The sequence below is a fragment of the Anabrus simplex genome, chromosome 3 (genome assembly GCF_040414725.1).
Source record: "Anabrus simplex isolate iqAnaSimp1 chromosome 3, ASM4041472v1, whole genome shotgun sequence".
In the NCBI taxonomy this organism is placed as follows: Eukaryota; Metazoa; Arthropoda; class Insecta; order Orthoptera; family Tettigoniidae; genus Anabrus; species Anabrus simplex.
The window spans coordinates 82,329,277-82,352,559 of record NC_090267.1 but is presented as its reverse complement, the minus strand read 5'-3'; the positions used below and the strand labels follow the sequence as shown (position 1 = coordinate 82,352,559).

Genomic DNA, 23,283 nt, shown 5'->3' with positions numbered 1-23,283 from the left:
GTAGGTATCCTACCATGAAAACTATTTAAAACAAAAAATAAGTTGGAATATTATTTTCTAATACCCCCAGCCCAGATATGAAACAAAGTAAACCTAACTTACAGTACATAATCTACCAAACACCAAGAGAATTACTCAATGTAAAATTTTTAAAACAATCATTAATGTGGCTTACTACCAACAGACACCAACACAAATTCTTTATTCCACTGACTGGATCTCTCTCACATCACTATTATACTAAGTAATAACTAGGCTACTTTGACTTGACTAGGTGCCATAAAGTCAGTGTTGACTCTAGTGACTGCATGGATGGAGTGTTTCCAGATGCTTCTCTTTTCTAGAAGGCTTTTCAGATCTTGCAAGGGCATATTAATGGCAAGTTAGATGATATCTATCCATCTCAATGCCGGCCAGCCTCGTTTTTTTGAGTCCCTTCCACCATTCCAACCATGATCGCCTTTTCCAAGCATTTAAAATGCCTCATAGTATGCCCAAAAAGAAAATAGGTGTAACCTTGTAATGTATACCTCAAGAGATACACCTGGATTGATGTTCTGAATGACCCACTTGTTCGTCTTCTTGGCTGTCCAAGGTACATGCAAAATCCTTCTCTGATGCCATAGCCCAAATGCATCAATGCACTTTCTGTCATGATTTTTTATGGTCCAGCTTTCACATCCATATATTACTATAGGAAAGACTAATATCTTAGTATGCACAGATACATCTGATGACCTGAAGATCTTATGTAGGCCTTAAAATGTTGCCCTGCCAAATGCTAATCATTGGCAGATCTCTCAACTGCTAGAGCCATTATTACTTATGGTTGAACCCAGTAGCGGTGATTGGGAACTAAAAGTGAGGGGGGGGAAAAAATATACAGACAATAAACAGTACTTGGGTTTGAGGATATAGCGGGGGAGGAGGGTATGTACATCAGAAAAAAAAAAAAAAGTCCACAAAATGGTAAGTTTTTTAAGCTCTCTCAGCAAATTTCGACAGAGAGGTAAAGATTGACAGTTTACCAACTTAAATGTGGTAATAATTGTTTTTTTGAGATTTTGATTCAATACTATACTATAAAACTTTCACCAAAGAAACAATATTACACATTTTTTACAATTAAAAAGAAATACGATATAATTATACAATTAAAATCACTTAGTATTTGACTATACACTAAAAACCTAACAGACACTAAAGAAACTGCCAGACTGACAAATGCACGCAGCAAGGTGGTGAATCATACCTCAGTGTCTATGACCTTAGCAAAAAAATATAGCCCTGGTACTCTTTCTCATAGCACAGGCAAAGTCTCCACTATTGCTATTAGCTTTATGTCGCACTGACACAGACAGGTCTTATGGCGACGATGGGATAGGAAAGGCCTAGGAGTTGGAAGGAAGAGGCCGTGGCCTTAATTATGGTACAGCCCCGGCATTTGCCTGGTGTGAAAATGGGAAACCACGGAAAACCATCTTCAAGGCTGCCGACAGTGGGACTCAAACCCACGATCTCCCGATTACTGGATACTGGCCGCACTTAAGAGACTGCAGCTATCGAGCTCGGTTCTCCACTATTTGCTGTGGCGCTATACATATAGGTTAGCCGGGATGAAGGACATTTTGTGAGTATTTCCGCTAATAATTTTGGTAATGATTAAAGAAAATAAAGTAAAGAATTATCTGATAAGACAACAGGGCTTGTACAAATGGCTTTTTTTAATAATTCGTATAATTCCTAGTTTCAGCCAGCTAAAATGGAATAAAAATGTAATATTATCTCCAAAAAGTGGGGGACAACTGCCCCCTTGCTCCCTAATTGCCACTACTGGTTGAACCCAGCAAACAAAAATTATATATCACATTGATCACTTCATCATGTATCTTGATATTTGAAAGTGTTCCTGTTTTAAAAATCTTTGTCTTACCAATGTGTAGATGGAGTCCCATCTTCTCACTTTTCTTTTTCAATTTCAGTATAAGAGCTTCCAGGACATCCTTACTTTCAGTTATCAAAGTGGTGCTGTCTTCATAATGTAGGTTGTTATATTCCAATCACCAATCCTAAATCCACAAAAGCAAAAGGTCTCATATGTTCCAGCTTCTCTCATGATATATGTACTCAGCATGTAAGTTGAAGAGATAAGGAGAAAATATGCATCCCTGCCTTACCGCCTTACCAACTGAAAACCAGTCTGTATCACCTTGCTCAGTTCTAACTGCGGCCTCTTCTTGTAGATAGAGGTTATGCATCAGGACAACAAGATGTTCAGGTGTACCCATCTATCTAAGGATATCTCGCATCTTCCTGCGTTTACACTATCATAGGCTTTCTTATAATCAGTAAAGACATAGAGTTATTTCTGGCATTTCTTTGCTCTCTCTAACATCCAACGCATATCACTAATGATATCTCTGGTTCCTCTATCTTTCCTAAATCCAGCTTGAGTTTTGGACAGTTCTAATCTTCATTGCATGATCTTTAACACCACCTTATTACCATGTGATATTAGTGCGATTGTACAGTAGTTTGTGCAGTCCAACAGGTCTCCATTTTTTTTTTTTGGTATAGAAAAATATATGGATCCTTTCCAATCAGTGGACCATGTTGAAGTTTTTCAAATCTGCTGGCAATGCTGTTAAAACTTTGACTGAACCTTGTTTTGTAGCTTGCCATATTTCAGTTGGAATTCCATCAATCCCACAGGCCTTTTGGTTTTCTAATGATTTAAGAGCAGATCTTACTTCATCTTCCAACACTAGAGGTTTCAGATCAAATTTAAACTCTTCCATTGGGCTCTCATCATGTACAGGGTGACCAAAAAGTCCATTAACATTTGACGGGGCAATACTGCACAGAATATTGGAGGTAGAGAGGACTGGCATGAATTGGGGATTTATTGACACCAAAAATTGGTTCACAAACAGGCCAACAGATGGCACTGGACAGCAATAAGTCAGTGATGCCACACGAGACCCATGTACGATATAATCGGGAGCTGTCATGAGAGAGAGTGTCAGATGCACCTGTAATCACGCATGTTAACGTTACCAGAAAAGGCATTGTTAGTGAAGATTTATTTACTTTATTTTGGTGTCAATAAAACCTCATATCATGCCAATCATGTGTGTCTCTACTGCCAATATCTGTGAAGTACTGCCTTGTCAGATGTTAACAGACTTTTGGGTCACTCTGTACATCTTGTTCATACAAGTCCTCATTATACTCTTTACACCTGTGTTTAATCACTGATTCATCATTTATTAACTGACCACTGACATCCTTAACTATTCTTACCCTTCGTTGAAACTTTTTTCTCAAACTAGATGTACACTGACTGAGCAAATGTCATGGGATAGCGGAGCACTGATGCGCAGGTGTGTTGTCTGTGCACCACACGCCCCCTGTGCCAGCGACAGTTGTATAGGAGACCTTCTGAGCAGTGGCTGTGCATGTGACAGGTGTAACATAGAACGTCGTCGTGAGCTGACACCGTTCGAACGGGGTATGGTGTAGATGTTGATTCCCATAGGGAACCTAAAATATTTGTCCTGAATGAGTAAATTTATAATACGGGGTATGGTGGTCGGTGCTCGACGGATGGGAAGTGCGATTTCGGAAGTGGTGCGGGAATTCGGCTTCACATGATCTACCGTGTCCAGGGTGTATCGTGAATGGTTGAATGCGGGTGTCGTGTATTGTGAATGGTTGAATGCGGGTGTCACCGTCCACAGCAGACGAACGACCGGCCGTCCAGCCCATAGAGTCAGTAAATTATACACTAGAGATATCATTGGCGCTGCAGTCACGTGTGAAGTTGAACGAGCGTGCTGTTTGGCAAAAGTTGGATTGTTTGGCACTATCACTACTGGAGCTTCCTGATAAATTGAAGTATATACTTCTCTGAAGGAAAGTGCCGGTCTCCTGTGCAGCTTATGGCTCCATAGAGAGGTTCATAAAGGGCAGTGGCGTATCATTTCACAGGTATGTTTCCTTGAAATTAATTTCCGTGCATATAAAATAATACTTTGTATGACACTTATTGACATGTGAACTGGCCTACTTGGGTTGACTTTGTGACTGATTCCCTTGTCAGCGTGAATGAGATTAATTGGATCTTACCTAGAAGAATGAAATTAAAGATTTAGGAAATATAAGGGATGACATTTTCCTTTTACTGAATGGCCATGCTTTTGAAAGCAAAAATCCAGAAAAATCATGTGCATGATACCGAGCGAGTGGCTGCAGGCTTTAGGTCACATAGCTGTCAGCTTGAACCCCACTGTCGGCAGCCCTGAAGATGGTTTCCAATTTTTACACCTTAATTAAGGCCACAGTCGTTTTGTTCCCATAGTCGCCGTAAGACCTATGTGTTACATAAAATCAGCTTCATGGTCCGTATCGCACTTCAATAGATTCACAATTAAGTATTTATTTATTTTCCACCTAGTCGATACAATGATTGCTTAAGGCAATTTAATGGTTAAAAGTGGTACATGTTTCGTATATTATCAACATCTTCAGCCACATAACACTGTTTAGATGAAAAAATATATAAATTGACAAAGTAATTGTCATGTTGTCAATCTTATGTTAATTTTAAGGACACTTCCTCTAAAGCATTACTTTGTCAATTTATATATTTTTTCATCTAAACAGTGTTATGTGGCTGAAGATGTTGATAATATACGAAACATGTACCACTTTTAACCATTAAATTGCCTTAAGCAATCATTGTATCGACTAGGTGGAAAATAAATAAATACTTGAAGACCTATGTGTGTCGGTGCGACGTAAAGCAAATTGGTACAAAAAAGAAAATAAGAAAAGTTGTGCATGACACTCTGCAATTGTGCTCCGTTTTTCACTTTCTGTGTGTATTTATAATATTAAAAGCTATTGAATATATTTTCTGCATATACAGTTTGTTGCTTTCCCTTCGTACAATACATGTAGCAGTCCCCATTCATACCTTACAAGACGTTAAAATTTAGAGACTAAATGTGCAACACCATGTGAACATCTGAGTCCTTTACTTTCATGAATTAATATTCATGAAAGTAAAGGACTCAAATGGCATATAGGACTACATACAAGCATAATACGTAAATTATTGACCGATTGAGTTGGCAATGCAGTTAGGGCCACGCAGCTGTAAGCTTGCTTTCGGGAAATAGTGGGTTAAAACCCCACTGCCAGCACACTGAAGATGGTTTTCTGTAGTTTACCATTTTCACACCAGGCAAATGCTGGGGATGTACCTGATTTAAGCCCATGCGCGCTTCCTTCCCACTCCTAAACCTTTCCTATCCCATTGTCGCCATAAGGCCCATCTGTGTCGGTGCAACGTAAAGCAAATTGTAAAAATTATTGTAAGTATTTATTCAGTTCTCTTATACCATATAATTTACTACTTTCCCTTTCCATTAACAGAAATCATTTTACAAGTTAACATCTTAAAGCAAATCATACATTTCAGAAAAAGCTAAATAAAAACTCCATAATAGGCTGAACAACAAGCGAGTGTCATATTTTCACTTGTAATCGCATTTAGAAAACATCTACAGTAATAATAATAATATTAGCTTTACATCCCAGTAACTACTTACGCAGTTTTCAGAGACGCTGAGGAGTCGGAATTTTTTCCTACGGGATTTTTTTCATGTGCCGGTAAATTTAGCTACAAGAGGCTGACATATTTGAGCATCTTCAAGTATAACCGTACTGAGCCAGACTCGAACCTGCCAACTTGGGGTCAGAAAGCCAGCATCTAAACTGTTGATGACAATATTTTGTCTACTTTACCCCAAAATCTCGCCAACGCTTTTCGGCCTAAAAACTCTCTCATCTGCTTCGTACGAGAGAGGACATTTTCGTTTGTTGGGCAGAATTATAGCAAAGTCCTGGTCATTTACACAAAAGATAGCAAAATATACAGTATGTGCCCTCCCCCTAAACGTATGTTGTTAGAAGACTTAATATGAACAGTAAATTGATTTTGTGTTACTTAACTGCAGCTGAACACCATCCTCTTTTATCACGCATTTCTCATGTATTTATGCTTTGAGGGCTTTCTTTTTTACTGGAGAGAAGCATTGCAAGTAGATTGTAGTATCTGAGAATGTTTACATGTAAGAAATTTAAACCGTATCTATATGGATACAGTACTTTTGCATCCATCTCTTGGCACAGGCCAGAGTAAAGTGTAGCTTCCACCAAAGTCCCAGTCAACATCCATGGCTGTGACAATATGGAAGTTGCTGGGGTATGGGTAGTGCTGAGTAATGACATTCAGAGCATGACTAGTGCATCTGAGTGTTACGAAAGGTGCTGCTCATAGGGTCAGTCGTGCTTCAATAATACTTTCTGACCCAGTGAGGAAAGCAATGGCAAACTACCTCACTCCTCATCTTGCCTAGTACGCCTCATTTTGGTGCTGCCATTGGTTTTTGGGGTTTCCTTATAACCGCATAACCTTTGGTGGTGCTATTTGAGGATCCAACCAGCCTCTGGGCTGATGACCTAACAGACAGACATCCACACAGTTTTAAAAGTCCCCAATTTACATTGATGAATAGAGCTGAGTGATCTTTTTGCCAAACAGCTGCGATTTCAACATGCTCCGCTTGATACAGTGATTCTCTCGTAGACGGTGGCACCAATGCTACCTCTAGTGTATTATTTACTAACTCTATGGTCCAGCCACCCTCGATGACTGTGACCGGCGACATCTGAGATGGATTGTCAATAGTGACAGACGGGCAACCGTGCAACAAATCATGGCTCAATTCAGCACAGGCCATGTTAGACACGTCTCCCAGTGGACAATCCATAAGAACATGGGTTCTATGGGGGTATGGGAGCCGGCGCTGCACACGGGTGCCACAGTTAACCCAACGCCATCGGGCACAATGACTCGCATTTGTCGCCAGTCACCAGGGATGGACACTGGAACAATGGCATAGTGGATGTGGTTGGACGAATCACGAATTCAACTGTACCATGCCGATGGGAGGCACCGTGTGTGGCACAGACCACATGAAGCGATGGATCCCCCCTGCCTCGAAGGTGTGGTCCAGGGCGCTAGTGTCCCTGTTATGGTCTGAGGTGCATTTTTCTGGTATGGAATGGGCCCCCTAGTTGTTCTGGAAGAGACTTCGAATAGTACGCGGTATGTTGAGCTGCTCGGAGACCATCTCCATCCATTTTTGGCCTTCCAGCGCCCAGACGGTTCTGCAGTGTTTCAAGATGATAACGCGCCGCCACATCGCTCCCACATCACCCGGGAATGGTTCCAGGAACATGCAGCGGATCTCCAACGACTGCCATGGCCACCCAGGAGCCCCGATATGAACCCTATCGAGCCTATCTGGGATGTCCTGGAACGCAGGCTCTATACCATGGATCCTGCACCCACGAACAGACCAGCATTAGCGGCCGCTCTGCAAATGATTTGGTGTCAGCTGCGTCCAGAGGACTACCAAGGACTTGTCGACTCTCTTCCACGGCGTCTCACTGCAGTTTGCAGGGCCAGAGGAGGCCCCACACGCTATTAGGTGACTATCCCATGACATTTCCTAAGTCAGTGTATATTGGAATACTTTTCTCATATTGCCTTTTTTTTGTTCTCCAATTCTAAACTAGTACAGATGTTGCTAAAGTACTCTCTTTTATCTTCTCCAACTCTTCCCTGAAACTCTCAGTTCAGCATTGACATGAGTTCTCTCTCCTATTGAATTTTAGCTTCCTTTCTCGTTTTAGCTATTTGCATTGTTCTATATGACATTCATTTTGATTTCCTCTTCACTGTAACCCTTGATTTATTATGGTCATATTTCTCCTTGATGAAGTCCTTAATTTCACACCACAATTCATTTGGTTCCCAGTGACGAAGATTTAAGGCTTCAGAACGATTTGTAAGTGATATTTTAAAACTTTCTGGAATGTTTTATAGGTCATATCTTGGGCGAAGGGTACCCTTACGTCTCTGTCTAAGTTTCACTTGTAATTTACACATCAGCAATTTGCAATCCGGTTCACAATCTGCACCTGGTAAAGCTTTTGCTGCTGTAGTGGCACTCCTCCATCTTCTAGAACCAATAATATAGTCAACCTGATTCCTGTATTTTCCAACGGTCATGTCCAGACGTATAAGCAATGATTTGGCTGCTTGAAACTATTGGTGTAGTGAATAGAAATAGTGAGTGAGAGCACTTCAACTCACTTCCCATTACAACAATGGACAAAATTGTGGGTATGGCGTAGAGAGTAACTACTGCAGCGCAATGATCACTTAGGATGCATAGATGGCATTGTTTATACTGAGTGCACATGTTTTACTTGTAATTTTTAAGTATATTTGGGAATAGAGAGAGAGAGAGAGAGAGAGAGAGAGAGAGAGAGAGAGAGAGAGAGAGAGTGCGTGTGCGTGTGTGTGTGTGTGTGTGTGTGTGTGTGTGTGTGTGTGTGTGTAAATATGCTGTTGTGATTTGTGTTGGAATGTTGGTCTGGTCAGATAAAGGTAAACATTTCTTCTCACCACCTGAAAATAAGCATTTCTCTAAGTGGTCTAGAGTAATCCCAAGAAAAGATATGCTGCTTATGCACGCCTAGGATTTGTAAGTATCACTATTCAAAAGATACGAGGGCAAATCAAAAAGTAAGTTACACCAGCTCACTGCGAGAGCACGCTGTGTGTTGTGACTATGACCAATGCGGAGCAAGTTACAGTAACTGCTGACACATCCGATAGGAAGTTTGCTGTGGTATCCCATCATATTGTGTGTGCAGAGCGGGCTAGGCTCAATGGCGCGTCAACTAGATGTTCACTCTAAATTGGAGGTGTGTACAATGATCAGATTTCTATGGGCTAAACAGTTCAATTGCACAGACATTCATCATGAAATCACTGCTGTAGATGGTGTATGTGCAATTTGTCGCTCAGGTATTGTAAAGTGGTGTAAGCAATTTGACACCGGATGCACAGATCTCATGGACGAATATCGTGAAGGCAGGCCCTCAATGTCCAGTACCATTGCAAATGTTGACTGTGTGGATGGGATCAATAGAGAGAATCGGTCCATAACACTGCAGGAAATTGCCAGCATGCTGAACACTTTATATGACAGTGTGTTCTCCATTGTTCACCAGCACCTTGGATTTTATTACAAGATATTAGAATCATTCCGTATTGACGGTTTTCACTTTACAAAGGAAATTTAATATGCCCTCCTATTTGATACATACACATCTCCATCATTAGATGGAGTAGTAATAGTCATTCATGTTTCAACTCGTTTGAGCCATCTTCAGTAATAAAAGGTTAAAGGTTTTTTACATAATTGATGCTAAAAAATGTGTTGAAATATAATGAAGAAAAGAATGAAAACAAATGAGACATGGCGGAATTAAAACAATAAGTGATTATGGCAATGTTATGGACCTCTTGACACCCAATAGACTGATAAAACATGCAAACAGTATTCTCTAACCCATGGGTAAATAATGCCAATACCGAGCTTGAATTATGATTATTTTTTTCATGATTATTCTTATTATGACTTGTGAGGTATGGCTGTGAAGTGTTTACATCCACTTATTAGTATTAGTATCATTATCATTATTTATGATTGTATTATTTGTGAGGTTATGTCATGAAATATGTGCTGTATATATAGTAATATGAGTTTAGTTAATGTAAGTACTTGTAATTAACAGTATATAATTTATTATTACCTGTATATACGATATATAATCCACTACAATATTGTGCAACACACTGTAATATCCAGAATGGTGTATCTTTGACACTAGATGGCTGTAGAATGTTCTTTACATTATAACTAGGCTTTAGGCACGCTAGAATTTACAAGAAAATATATTCTTCTAGAAGCCTGGCCAGGCAATATATATAAGTAGGCGATCTTGATGGTGGCGTTGAGTTATGGTTTAACAGGAGTTGTTTAGATGAGACCTGTGTAGAAGTCTTGTTTGAAGTATGTGAATTAGTTTTGTAGAGTTGGTAGTTGACATGCAGTAGTTGCATTCTTCATGATAGGTAGTTGTTAAAAATGGTGGTTTATTGATGGGAAACTTATAAATATTGTAAATAAAATTAGTGTACACAACTGACAGCATTTTGTGTGAATTTTTGTGAATACTTCACTCTTAGTCTAAAATGTGCAGTGTGCTACAGTTAAAACCGAGGATGAATTTACTGTGCTAAAATTTAAAATGACAATCCGTCTTCGTTGAGTTACCATCACAAATAGAGGGCAGCGAAAAATGGAGAAACTATGTTTGACAAGAAAACAAGTGCCAGGTAAAATGTATGTGTCACAGTGGAAACCGCTAATGACGTTCAAAAAAATGTATTAAATAGTTGCCCTCTTGAACAACCTGACCTTCTCAAATTTAGTGGTCCTGTTCTCACTAATCGTGTCTAATCTTGGCTCATCTGTGTTTGCCTTATTTTAAGAAGTCAAGAGGGCAGCAAAAAATTGAGAAACTATGTTTGAGAAGGAAACAAATGCCAGGTAAAATGTATGTGACACATAGTGGAAACTGCCAATGAAGTTCAAATCTGTAATGGAGAAAATGAGGTTTTATGAGAAACTTGGGCTAATAAGTAAAAAATAAGAGTAAAGAAGGACTTTAAACTTACTTATTAAACAGTTGCCCTCTCGAACGGCCTGACCTTCTCAAATTTAACGGTCTTGTTCTCACTGACCGTGTCTATTGTTGGTTCAGCTGTGTTTGCGAGGATGGGAGGAGTGAAGGGGGAAGGGGAGGGAGGTGCAGAGCTGGTGGGGAGAGGGAGGAGTGGTGTTGAGTTGGAGAGATGGATGAGAGGTTTGTTTTATTATAGAAATGCTGACAAATATATGGAATGAATGTTTCATGTAGATTGTTCTTTTTTTGTTGATTTCATTTAAATTATAAGAGGGGTTCCTAAACTTATCTATATTGATGTAGATGCTCTTGAGAATGTTGAGCAAGGTGCCTTTTTGCTCATAATGCAAGGTCTTAAGATCTTTATCTATTGTTATGTATTCGTGGCTGTGTTCTTTATGATGCTGCACTCATAGCTGAAAAACAATTATATTTGAGAGCGTTGCAATGTTCGGCATTCTTATGACAAAATTGCGGCCTGTTTGACCGACATAGGTGGAATTACAGGATTGGCATTCTAATTTGTACATTCTGGAGTTCAAGTTATCTATTATTAACTAGCTGATGTACCCGTGCTTCACTACAGAATTCTAAACTGTAGGCTATACAGAATTCTAGGTTAGGTAGTGTAAACGTTGTGAGCAAGATTGTATTAAGTTGCATGGCTCTTAACATTGCCCTAGAAACACGACGGGGAAATCACCAACGTCTTTTCTCATATGAAGACTCGGTTAGGGAATTTTCATTGTAATGGTAGGCCAGCTTGCCTACCATCAGTCACAATCAGGTTGGGGAGTTTTCATTATAATGGCAGGCACTCGCTCTCCGCCTGCCTTTATAGATTCTCAGAAAGACTCTCTTAGTAGTTTTCCCAACTGAAATGAACATGGGTCATTACAATGACGTCAGTAGGAATGGCGCGATTAAAAGCAATGCTTTTATATGAAATACTCGATCAAATAAAAACCCACACATTTTCTTACTTTTAACGAACAGAACTAACAGCCCAAAGCTACAGAGCTGGAATGACCAAGACATAGACATCCGTGATCCGTGAACAATCTTCGCCTTTTTTTCGGCGAGGAGGGGTTCGAATAGTGGATAGTCCCAGGGCAAAAACTATGCCCATTTACTTATGTTTCCTGGGAGTACCCGATGAGTCGGAAAATCTCAATTCCCCACACTGGCGGGGGAAAGAACTATTTGACGTGGAGTCAATTTTTCCTCCAAGCAGAGAAGAAACCACATCTTCACTGCTAATTTGGAATAAAATGAATGTAGATTTAATAAAAGTGAAGAGGAAGAAGCTTTTCTTAAGAAAAGGCTCTTTTCAGGGTTGAATTTTGAGTTATTTAGTGAATTGTGGTACTATAATTTGGAATAGGCCTAAATTGTAATTCTAGACCAGTTCATACTGCTACTACTAACTGAGCCTCTGACTTAAGTGCGTACACTGCTCATTCAAAACAGCGCATCCAAGTAGGTATCGAATAGCTGTAATATTATATTGAACCAGTGGGATACGTACCAGCGGTATCAGAAAATGTATGAACCAGAAGAATGGCATGCTAAAGAAGAAAGTTATCTAACTCCTCAGTTATTTCCCGCCAATATTCAGTTAGACTGTTATACTCGGTACGCAGCAGTAATCCCATCTATCGGAGTTGAATGTCAGCATAAGAGACAAAGAACATTACAACAAACAACGGTCAGTGTAATGTTATTGTTGATCAATGTTACACGCTTTTGATATTGTAGGCCTTCACATTATTACTTGTCTTCTGGTTCTGAAATACCACTCTTATCATAGTCGGTACGGTAAAACTTAATAAAACATAAATGATCGGAAATTGTATTCTCTATAACTTTTGTTATGTAGTACTTTTCTATAGGACTAAGAACATAGGTATTTAAAAATGAAATTTTAGGTGCCTTCCCCTAAGCTACCATTTCACTCAGGGTGAATACCATTGTTTATAGCTTAAACTGTAGCTTCTTATTCTCCAACCCAATGTACTGATTTTCATTAAATTCTGTTTACCCATTTTCTCGGGGCTCGGCGTTGATATGGACTTAGCAACAAAAATCCGAATTCATGAATATGTGTGTCATCATAGCCGGTACGGTAAAAAGGCATAAGACTGATCGGAAATTAATTTCTATATAACTTTAGTTATGTAGTATTTATCGAAATGACCACTAATAATATAAATATTTGAGAAATAATTTTAGGCCTTCCCCTAAACTACCATTTCACTCAGCGTGAATAAAATGTTTTATAGCCTACATTGTAGCGACTTTACATACCGATTTTTATTAAATTCTCTTCAGCCGTTTTCTCGTGATGCGTGTACATACATACAGACAGACATACAGACAGATATTATGGAAAAGTAAAAACTGCATTTTCTTGTTACTGTGGACATGATCGATACAGAAATACCATTCTTTTCAAATTCTGAGCAATGTACAGACAAAACTCTTATTTTATATATGTAGATTCTTGTTGACATTATGTGTATTGAAAATAAGTCTGGAGTTGGTGTGGGAGGTTCTAAACGTTATTTTAATGTTGTGTTCTTTAAAGATATTAGAAATTGGGTAAATGCTACTACTATTGATTGTGAAAGTGGAAAACTTCTCTTTAGGAGCAGAATCTTTTTCTAGGGTAGTCTTGGGTCTGCTCTTATATCTATTGATGATTCTTTTGATGAAGGTTCGACTGAAACTGTTGTATTCTGCAATATTGTAAATAGTATTAATTCCTTTTTTGTAATTCTTGCGAGATAAAGGAGCAGTTAATGCTTTGAGTACGATGCTATTGTAAGCTACTTTCTTATGTTTGTCTGGGTGCAGAGAAGTTTGTTGGCTGGCATTGATGGTGTGGGTGGGTTTTCTGTATATATATTAAAGGATAAAGTGTTGTTGCAGTTGCCCATAATGGTTAAGTCCAGGTAATTAAGGGCATTATTGTTTTCTGACTCTATGATGAATTTTATAGGTGGGTCAGTGGAGTTGAGAAGTTCTAGTACTGTATTGCTGTTGGTAATATGGGAGTCTAAAAGAACAAATGTGTCATCTACATAGCATGTACAATGTTGAATGCTGTTAACCTTACCAATGATGTGAGAGTGCTCTAAATGATTGATGCAAATATCCGCAAGGATCCCTGAAGCTGGTGACCCCATGGGAAGACCCATCTGTTGGTAAATGACATTACTGAAAGTGAAGAAACTGTTATTCAATGTAAATTTCAGAATCTGAATGAATTCTTCTATTTTGCCTATACTGAACTGGGAAAGACTGCTCTTAATCAAATGTACGGTGTTGTTATTGGGCACATTAGCATACATGTTAGTAATATCGAATGAATGAAATGTGTGGTGTTTGGATAAATTAAAGTATTTAATTCTATTACAAAATTCTATGGAATTTTTCACTGACGTATTGGCTTGAAAATGATAGTGTGATTTAAGGAATTTGTGAATGAACTGAGATACTTCATAAGTCGAACTATTTCTGAAATTGATAATGTGTCTTATGGGGATGTCAGCTTTATGGATCTTGCGTAGGGCCTTTCCTGTGGGAAGCTTCGGATTCATGATAATTGTTTTGGATTTTTCAAGGTCATTAAACAAAAAACAAAATGTTCTTAATAATGGTTTTGTAAACTGTGTCAAAGATGGATCCCACGTATGCTCACCAGTGTTTTAAGTTAGGTACCATCCCGGCGTTTGCCTGGAGGAGAAGTGGGAAACCACGGAAAACCACTTCCAGAATGGCTGAGGAGGGAATCGAACCCACCTCTACTCAGTTGACCTCCCGAGGCTGAGTGGACCCCGTTCCAGCCCTCGTACCACTTTTCAAATTTCATGGCAGAGCCGGAAATCGAACCCGGGCCTCCGGGGGTGGCAGCTTATCACACTAACCACTACACCACAGAGGCGAACTACCGAGTGAACTGCCGAGTGAATGTACTGTAGCGGCACGTTTAAATACGTTATTGGTATGACAACGTAAAGGTATTTCACCCGTCCACTCAATGCCCTTTTCTCACAATATAACTGTTTTTCATACAGTAATGTTGTTTTCTGTCCAATCGTCACTGGCATTTTTGCGATGGTATTCTGTGAAGGGTAACGAGTTTCTATGGTGAATCATCACAGGGGATGAAATGTGGGTCTACCACTTCACCCCCGAAACAAAGGAAACATCGATGGATTGGGTGCACACCACACCACCTCCACGAAAGAAGGCCAAGGTCCAACATTCAGAAGGAAAGGTAATGGCGACAGTCTTCTTTGACATGGAGGGTGTGGTGCATATGGAATTTATGACAAAAGGCACGACAGTGAACTCTGCTTTGTTTGTCAAATGCTGAATTGGTTGCATAAGGCAGTTAAAGAGAAACGGCGGGGAAAATTGAGCACTGGTGTGATTTTGTTGTATGATAATGCAACACCTCACATGGTCTGCCAAGCGTTTGATTTGCTGCAGCGATTCAAGTGGGAGGTATGACAACACCCTCCATACAGTTCAGACTTGGCACTAAGCGATTATCATGTGTTCGGTAAGCTGAAAAAGGATCTCGGTGGACGACGATTCCGAAACGATGATGCGGTGAAAGCAGCTGTCTCCAGGTGGTTACATAGCACTGGAGGTGATTTCTACACCTCTGGAATCAAAAAGTTGGTTGACCTTTCTGAGAAATGTTTACAGGCTCTCTTGGGGACTACGTGGAAAAGTGAACTTACGTGGTATGCTGTCATAGCCGTATTGCCTGTGTGTAGGTGGTTTTATAATAACTTCTATGCAACATCTGCTATGCAAGACAGGACCTGGATGGAAGCAAATCATGATATGCGACACGTGACGACGAGACTGGCGATCCATGGTTTTCACCACAAGGTGTGCTGCAACAAATTATTTCACAAACCAAATGACGAAAGTGTGTGTGAGTTATGCTTGGAATTCTGTGATAGATACCATATTATAGAATGCAGGAATAGACGGAAATCCATTGTAGCTTATAGCAAAGAAAAGTAGTGTAAATGTAATGTAATGATTTTTTTGCTCGTCATGTGTGCGTTTTCAATTTTTTTTCAAATGGTCATAACTTGGAAGTATAACTTACTTTTTCATTCACACTCGTGTACATATATACATGCAATAAGTCCAGAAACAAATTTACGTATTATAACTAAAAGAATCTGCAGAAAGTAATTTCTCCTCACCCTCACAGATGTTATATTTTTAGTTCCCATTTCTTAGCAAGATTCCTTTGACATGGAGCCAGTTGTATTTTCACTATGATGATGTTAGTACACTGATCTAAACTGATCATACAACAGCACCTAAATTAGAATATATCTTCTGCAGGCAAATTTTTGTTTTAGGCCATCCTGAAGTACATTACAATTTTTCTTTTTTATCCTTCTGTTTACTTTTGACCAAGATGGAAGAAAAGTGGAGCTTGAGGTAAAATGGACTAAAATGTCTTCAACTTTTGTTACTATATCTAGGATTGATCAGCTTTGCAAAATATTATGTGTGAAGTCTCACGGTGTTTTTGAAAATAAAGTATTACTAAAATTGTTTGTATCTGTAATAAAAGGGGTTGTCCTCATAGACAAACCAAAAAAAGTCTGGGCTTCAACTCTGATCTTCCTTCTGACCTGACATTCAAAATTTTCATTCTAGTATTACTTCAGGCATTTCTCCAGAATTGATTATTATTTATGATGTACTTGATGTAGTATATATCATATTTTGTATACAGAACACTAATAGGAAAGAGATTTTATAAGAGGCAATTCTGAAGGATCATGTCACTCATGGGCTGCAATAGTGGTGCAACTCGAAAAATATGGAATCAGAGTTATTGCACACTCTAGCATTGTCCGTAAATTTGTTTTGTTATTATAAGGTGAAAACTCCCAAGACAGTCCAACATAATCCATAAAAAACAATGCAGCAATAGTGACACGTCTCAAAACATCTAGGTCATGGCTTCAGCACGGGGAATGAAGGAACAATTTTCAAGTAACATTTTTATTAGTTGAACTCTTATCAAGCCATTTAGTACCGCCTGTTCTTTATTCCATACATTAATCGTATGATTTTTGTATTTCACTACTAAGGGGAAATTTCGTAGTCATTTATCTCAGAATGTGATTTTTTGAGTTGTGCCACTATTGCATCCCATGAGCGATGTATGTATTTTAAATGTATTCCATACAGCATTTGCAAAAAGCCAAAGTTCTACTAATAATTCTTCAGAACTATGCAATTTGTGAAGCATTGTAATCTTTGAGCAGGTAGCAGGCAGGGACCCTCTTCGGAGGCAACCCTGTCCAGGGAATGGCTTCCCTGCCTATGCAAGTCCCAGAGCACACTGAGCCAGAGTGTAGCATCTGGTAAGGGTCCCAGCTCAGGGTCATGAGCGAAGAACTCAACAGAATCTACAGTGGAGGAGATGGACTTCGGAACGGTGGAGATTGTGCAGCCCAGTACTTGGGGAATAGTATGAGTACATTATTCATCAGCAGCGTTTCTTTCCCATGTTAGGGGTGGCTGCAAGGGCATCTGTTCCCCATATAAGGGGTGGCTGTATAATTACTGGCAGTAGCTCTAAAATGCCTTTGGGAATGGCGACCCTGTTGTAACAATAGCCTAAAATGAGTGGTGGTAATTATTAGCCTCGGAAAGGTTAGGCGTACCCTGCTGAAACCGACGCACAGTTCTTGTGCTGGGGGAGCTGTGATAAGTGGGCAACCAGCAATTAATATTATGAAGGTGGAAATAATAAATGTTGTGACCCTGCCAGGAAAATCAGAGGAGTTGATTGATTTTATGGAGAAAGAGAATGTTGCAATGATGGCACTGAGTGAGGTCTAGTGGAGGGGAAAGGGAAGGGAGAGGATAAGTAAAGGGTATACCCTACATTGGAGTGGAGGAGGTGAGGCAAAGAATGGAGTAGGAGGGATTGTTGTTAAAGTCCTGGTTGAAAATGTGGATAGGGTAGACTACGTTAGTGATAGAATAATCAGAGTACGACTGAGGACGGAAGAAGGAGTGAAAGATTTCATCCAAGTTTATGCGCCCCAAACTGGAAACAGTGAGGAAAATATAGAGGAATTCTTGGAGACACTCGAGGAGGTAATCACTGATGCTGAAGTGATAGTCATGGGAGACCTCAATGTGCAGGTTGGAAATGACAGAATTGGTAAAGAAATGTTTGATCCATTTGGATATAGAGGAAGAAACAGTGAGTAAGATAAGTTGATTGATTTTTGGGAGGGAAGTGGGATGATTGTGGGTAACACTAGGTTTAGAAAGAAGAATAGTAGAAAGATCACTAGATATGGCTGGGGTGAAAGAAGGACAAAAATAGTTGTTGATTATCTTTTGGTTGAGAGAATAAATCTAAAACAGGTGATGGATGTAAAAACATTCCCAGGTGAAAATAAAGTATGGAAATTAAAAGATAAAATAACTAAGGAGGAATTAAAACAGCACATCCCCATATCAGAAATAGAAAATGTAGAAGAAGAATGGACCAAATTTAAAAACACATATGTAAGCTGTGCAGAGAAGATCTGTGGCAGAACTTCGGCGAGAAGGAAGGAAAAGGAGACACCTTGGTGGAATGAAAAGGTGAAGGAGGTTGTTAAACAAAAGAAGAAACCATGGCAAGAATGGAATATAGATAGGAAAGAAGGAAGTAAGATTAAGTATCAGGAAATTAAAAGTGTAAAGAAAGTGGTAAATGCGGAAAAGACAAAAAAAAAAAAAAAAAAAATGTTAGGAGCGATTCACACGAGAGTTGGAAAAGGATGTAAATGATGGAAGTCTGGTAGAATGTACAGTATTTCCTGCTTGTACCCTTCTGCTTATGGACTGAAAAAAATAAGAGAAAAGAAAAAATCTACACAAAACAAGTGAAGGAAGAGAGTGGAAATGTAATAACAGACTCAGAGGAGATAAAGAATAGGTGAGAATTCTATTTTGATAAACTCCTGAATGTGAAAAATGATGCAGAAGAGAGTGTAGTGGTAAATGAGAATGATCCAGAAATAGAGAGTGATATTGCAATGGCAGAAGTGGAAATTGCTGTAAACACATAAAAACATGAAAAGCAGCAGGGATGGATTAAATATGTGGGGTAATGATAAAGGCAGCAGAACCTATTGGTCTACATTGGTTACATAGGCTGCTAAGAAAAAAGCAAGTATCTGATGATTGGTGTAATACCAGTATTTGACAGGTATGTGACAGTTATTGAGGAATTACACTGTTGTCACAAATAGCCAAAATATTGGATAGAATAATAGAAAGGAGGATGAGAGGAAGGGTGGAAGGAAATTTAGAAGAAGAGCAGTATGAAATTTGGTAGGGCAGGTCAATGATAGACCCTATATTTACCATGAGATTATTGATGCAAAAACAGTGGGAATATGGAAAAGATTTGGTGAGGGTATTCATTGATCTAGAGAAAGCATGCGATAGTGTTAATAGAGAAAATGTGTGGGTTACCCCAGAAAGAAAAGGATGTGGAAGGCAATCAAAGGAACTAGTGAAATCAATGTATAAGAATTGTTTCAGCTGTGTCCAGACTCCAGTGGGGAGAACAGATTCATATAGAAACCAAACAGGACTAAGACAGGGAAGTGTATTGTCTCCATTTACATTTATCATTGTTATGGATGAAATTCTATCTTAGCCTCTAACACGTGTTTTGGTATCCTTCCCTCCTCCATCCTCGTAACGTGTCCAAACCATCCGAATTTATTCTTCTTCATCCCATTGCTAAGTTTTTCTACCCCTATCTCTTTTCTGACCTCAACATTTCTTACTCTGTCTCTCCTTGTCTTCCCTACTATACTCCTCAGGAACTTCATCTCACTGGCCTGAATTTTACTCTTGTATCTTGCTGTCAAAGTCCAAGTCTCTGAGGCATATGTTAATATAGGGGTATAGTACATCTTGTACATTATCCATTGCATATCATAGGAACTTCTCTGTTCCACACCAAGTTCCTTACATTCTGGTAGAATGCATTTCCTACTAGTACCCTTCTGCTTATCTCCTTATCCAACCTTGTATTTTGCATTATATCACTTCCCAAATATTTGAAGTATTCAACAACCTCAAGGTTTTGTCCCCTGATACTCTTGTCATCACCATTGTTTTGCTCTTCTCCACACTGATTTTCATACCATATTTCTCAATATTGTAATTTAAAGCCTCTAGTTGGATTTGCACTTCTATATTGTTGACTCCCCAGATCACTGTGTCATCTGCAGACAACAATATTCTCATATCCCTCCATCTTACCTTTTGTTTAATTTAGAATTTCATCCATAATCCTTATACACATAAGTTTTAGTCCAGTTTGGTTTCTAAACCGATCTATTCTCCCCACTGGAGTCTGGACACAACTGGACAATTCTTATACATTGCTTTCACTAGTTCTCTTGAATGCCTTCCCAATCTTTTCTTTCTATGGTTTTATTATCACTATCATATGCCTTGTCTATATTAAGGAATACCATCACCAGATCTTTTCCATATTCCCACTGTTTTTTCCATTAGTAATATCATGGTAAATATCAGTGGCAGCTCATGACCAAATTTTCAGGGGGTTCACAACAAAATTTGTGTTCACGTCTAAAATATACCAAAGTAGAACGCAAATAAGTACAAAATCACTTACTTAAATCATTTCACTAAAAGTTCCTTGTACAGATGGAACTCTCATAACCGAGGATGCATTTTCCTGAGATTGATCTGTGAGTGTACAAGAAAACTAAAATTACGACTGTGGGGCTGAGTCGCTCAGGCGTTCTCTGAGGCTCTGGCTTTCTGGTCCCGCGATTACGAACACCTGTTCAGAATTAGCTACTAGCACAATCTTCCAGCGATGTAATGCAATAGTAACTTTGGGCCAACAGTAACAGGGGAGGTGGCAGAACCTTGTGGTCAACAGTAATACTATCTCTGGTTTGAGGGTGGTTGTAGACGGAAAGGCAGATTCCTTACCGTGCTCCTCGCTTATGGATATATCTGTGCATAAACCATGACGTCATTTCCATGCGCATGCGTATAGTCTTAAGGCTCATAGCAAAATCTCCAGTGTGCTCCCTGGCACTGTCATTCAAAACAAACAGCTGTCAGTGTAACGGAGCTTCGATGTAAGTCGAATGCTTTCGATCGATTGACACAATCAGGTCGAAAAAAGGAAACAATTTTTAATTACCGGTATCCATGTATGCGTGAATATGCGTTAGAACTGGGTGTTCACGTGCTCATGTGCTCCTGAGAGCCCACCGCCACTGGTAAATATGGGGTTTATCATTGACCTGCCTGTTGAAATCCATACTGCTCCTCTTTTAAATTTATTTTCGCTCTTCCTCTCATCCTCCTTTCTATTATTGTCTTCAATATTCTGGCTACTTGCATCAACAGTGTAATTCCTTGATAATTGTCACATTTCTTAAATACTGGTATCATTACACCTTTACACCATTCTTCAGGTACTTGCTTTTTCCTCCAAGTACACCTTAGGAGCCTATATAACCAATGTTGACCAATAGGTCCTGCTGCCTGCATCATTTTATTACTTTGAGGAGAGTGGTTAAGAGACAGTATGGTAGAAAAACAGGTTAAGTGTGGTGTCAATGCTTCCCATACTTAAATTAAAGGACTATATTTCCATTATTAAAGATTTCAAAAACAAAGTTTTTTAGAAGTTTAATGACTGAAGAATTAGCATGACCTTTTGGTAGAGGTAGTTTTATATGAAGTGATGTACATCACTAAGAATTTCTATTTTTCAGATGGCTTTAATTTTAATTTTAAAATAGCCCTGGACAGTTTTAATCATGAAATACCACTGTATAGAACTGCATGCTTACTGAACAAGAATTTTCACAATAGCAAAAATCTAAACACAGGGGCTCTGCCTAGTACCTCCTAGGTTTTAATGTTGCTATGTATTGAGAATGAACTGTATGACAACAGCAGCTGTTGTCTTTACAGTGGGACCGTCAGCGAGGGATAGTGGGCCTCATATCTGGAGGAGGATCCGGCCATGAACCCTTCTGTGCTGGTAAGTGTATGACATGTACTTCTCAAAATTTAAACCAGGAAGGGCTGGATTGACCCAGTGTGAACTAGACATTGTTATCTAATGTAATGATCAAGTTTCTCTTTGTGTATTTACTACTGTTGCCACTGGTACCCCAGTTGGTACTTGACCTTACCAACATAATGCTCCCGTTTATTTCTGTCTGTTGCATCACTGTCCCTCAGGCCCATCGTCATATCTTTCTGCACTTGAAACCACCATCTATCTGGTACATCACATCATGCTTTCTTGATCGTAGTGTTCTCTTGTACTCTCGTGACGTGTCCTGCCAGTCTTAATCTTCTGCTCTTAACCTCTGGCACAATATTAGAGTCTTTAATCTCCAAGTTATGCTTGATTCACCATTATCCCTCCTCATATGTTGATCTTTGTTTTCAATAGTTATGATCTTTCTTTCTTCATTTGTATTCAAAATCCAGTTTTCTGTTCCATGTGTTACATTTTGCTAGATATCACTATGCCAAGGTAGGTAATTATCTACATTTAGGAGGTTGTGCATTCCAGTACTTTTGTACATTCTGACTGCTCTCCTGACTGAGTGCTTGTCCCCTACTGATTCTCATGAACTTTGTCTTTACATCATTCATTTTTAGTATTTATTTCAGAGCTGTAATTTGAGTTAGGCTGTATTCAGTCAGATATCATTGGAGTTCATGTTTATGCTCACTATTATTTGTCTGGAACTAACAAAATTATTGTGTGCTATCCAGCTTGGGATTAGTTTAAGAGCCGACTAGAAAAGTCCTACTACTTAAGCAGGGCCAATCAGTTGTGTACAGTAAAAGAAAACCACAGATACGCATATGTACACATATTAATATATCGAGAAGCTATCTCAAGATGGTTCAAAGAAAAATACTACATTATTCTGTAAATTTCTAAGTGATGGTGTTGTATGTGCACTCACTTGTACCAAATTTAGCTGCTAGTTAAAATTGAATAATCTGCCATGTTACAGACCCACCGGTCACCATAAACCTGTACAGTACTGGCCATGAAAGAGAAGCATACATAGTATCTGGTTTGTAGACATCATTGAGAACAAATTTCTAGATCAATGCATAAAACATAAACAACAGATAGTGCAGAAATTTTTTTCTAGAAGATAAAGGAGCAGCTGTCTTGCTGATAAATCCATTATTAACATACTTCATCACTAAGTAGAGGTTCCAACAGTAAGATTTAGTAACTTAGTTGTTAGAGGCAGCGTACATGGGTGATAGGGTATAAATTTCAGTGGTTCGAATCCACCCAGTGCTCACTGTCATTTTTATCGTTAAGAAAAGCACTTGTAATACAGCTGCTTTTTGGAATCATCATCATCATCATCATCTTGAACCAGCTTCAGTTTCCTGGGTGTGGTGAATGAGGACTCTCTATTTACTTCTGCCCATGTAGGTATCTTCTTCCATAACCTGCTGCAAATCCAAACCTCACCCAGCTAGATCATTTCTTAT

General features: G+C 39.1%; 1 protein-coding gene across 3 annotated transcripts in view; it reads left to right on the top strand.

The window, feature by feature from the left end:
- Positions 1–23,283, top strand: part of LOC136865996 (PTS-dependent dihydroxyacetone kinase 1, dihydroxyacetone-binding subunit DhaK) — a 380,683-nt gene that overhangs the window by 76,317 nt on the left and 281,083 nt on the right. For all 3 annotated transcript variants that reach the window (XM_067142600.2, XM_067142599.2, XM_067142602.2), the window contains one exon: positions 21,718–21,787. In XM_067142600.2, the coding sequence (XP_066998701.2) occupies positions 21,718–21,787 (70 nt within the window). The remainder of the gene's footprint in view (positions 1–21,717; positions 21,788–23,283) is intronic.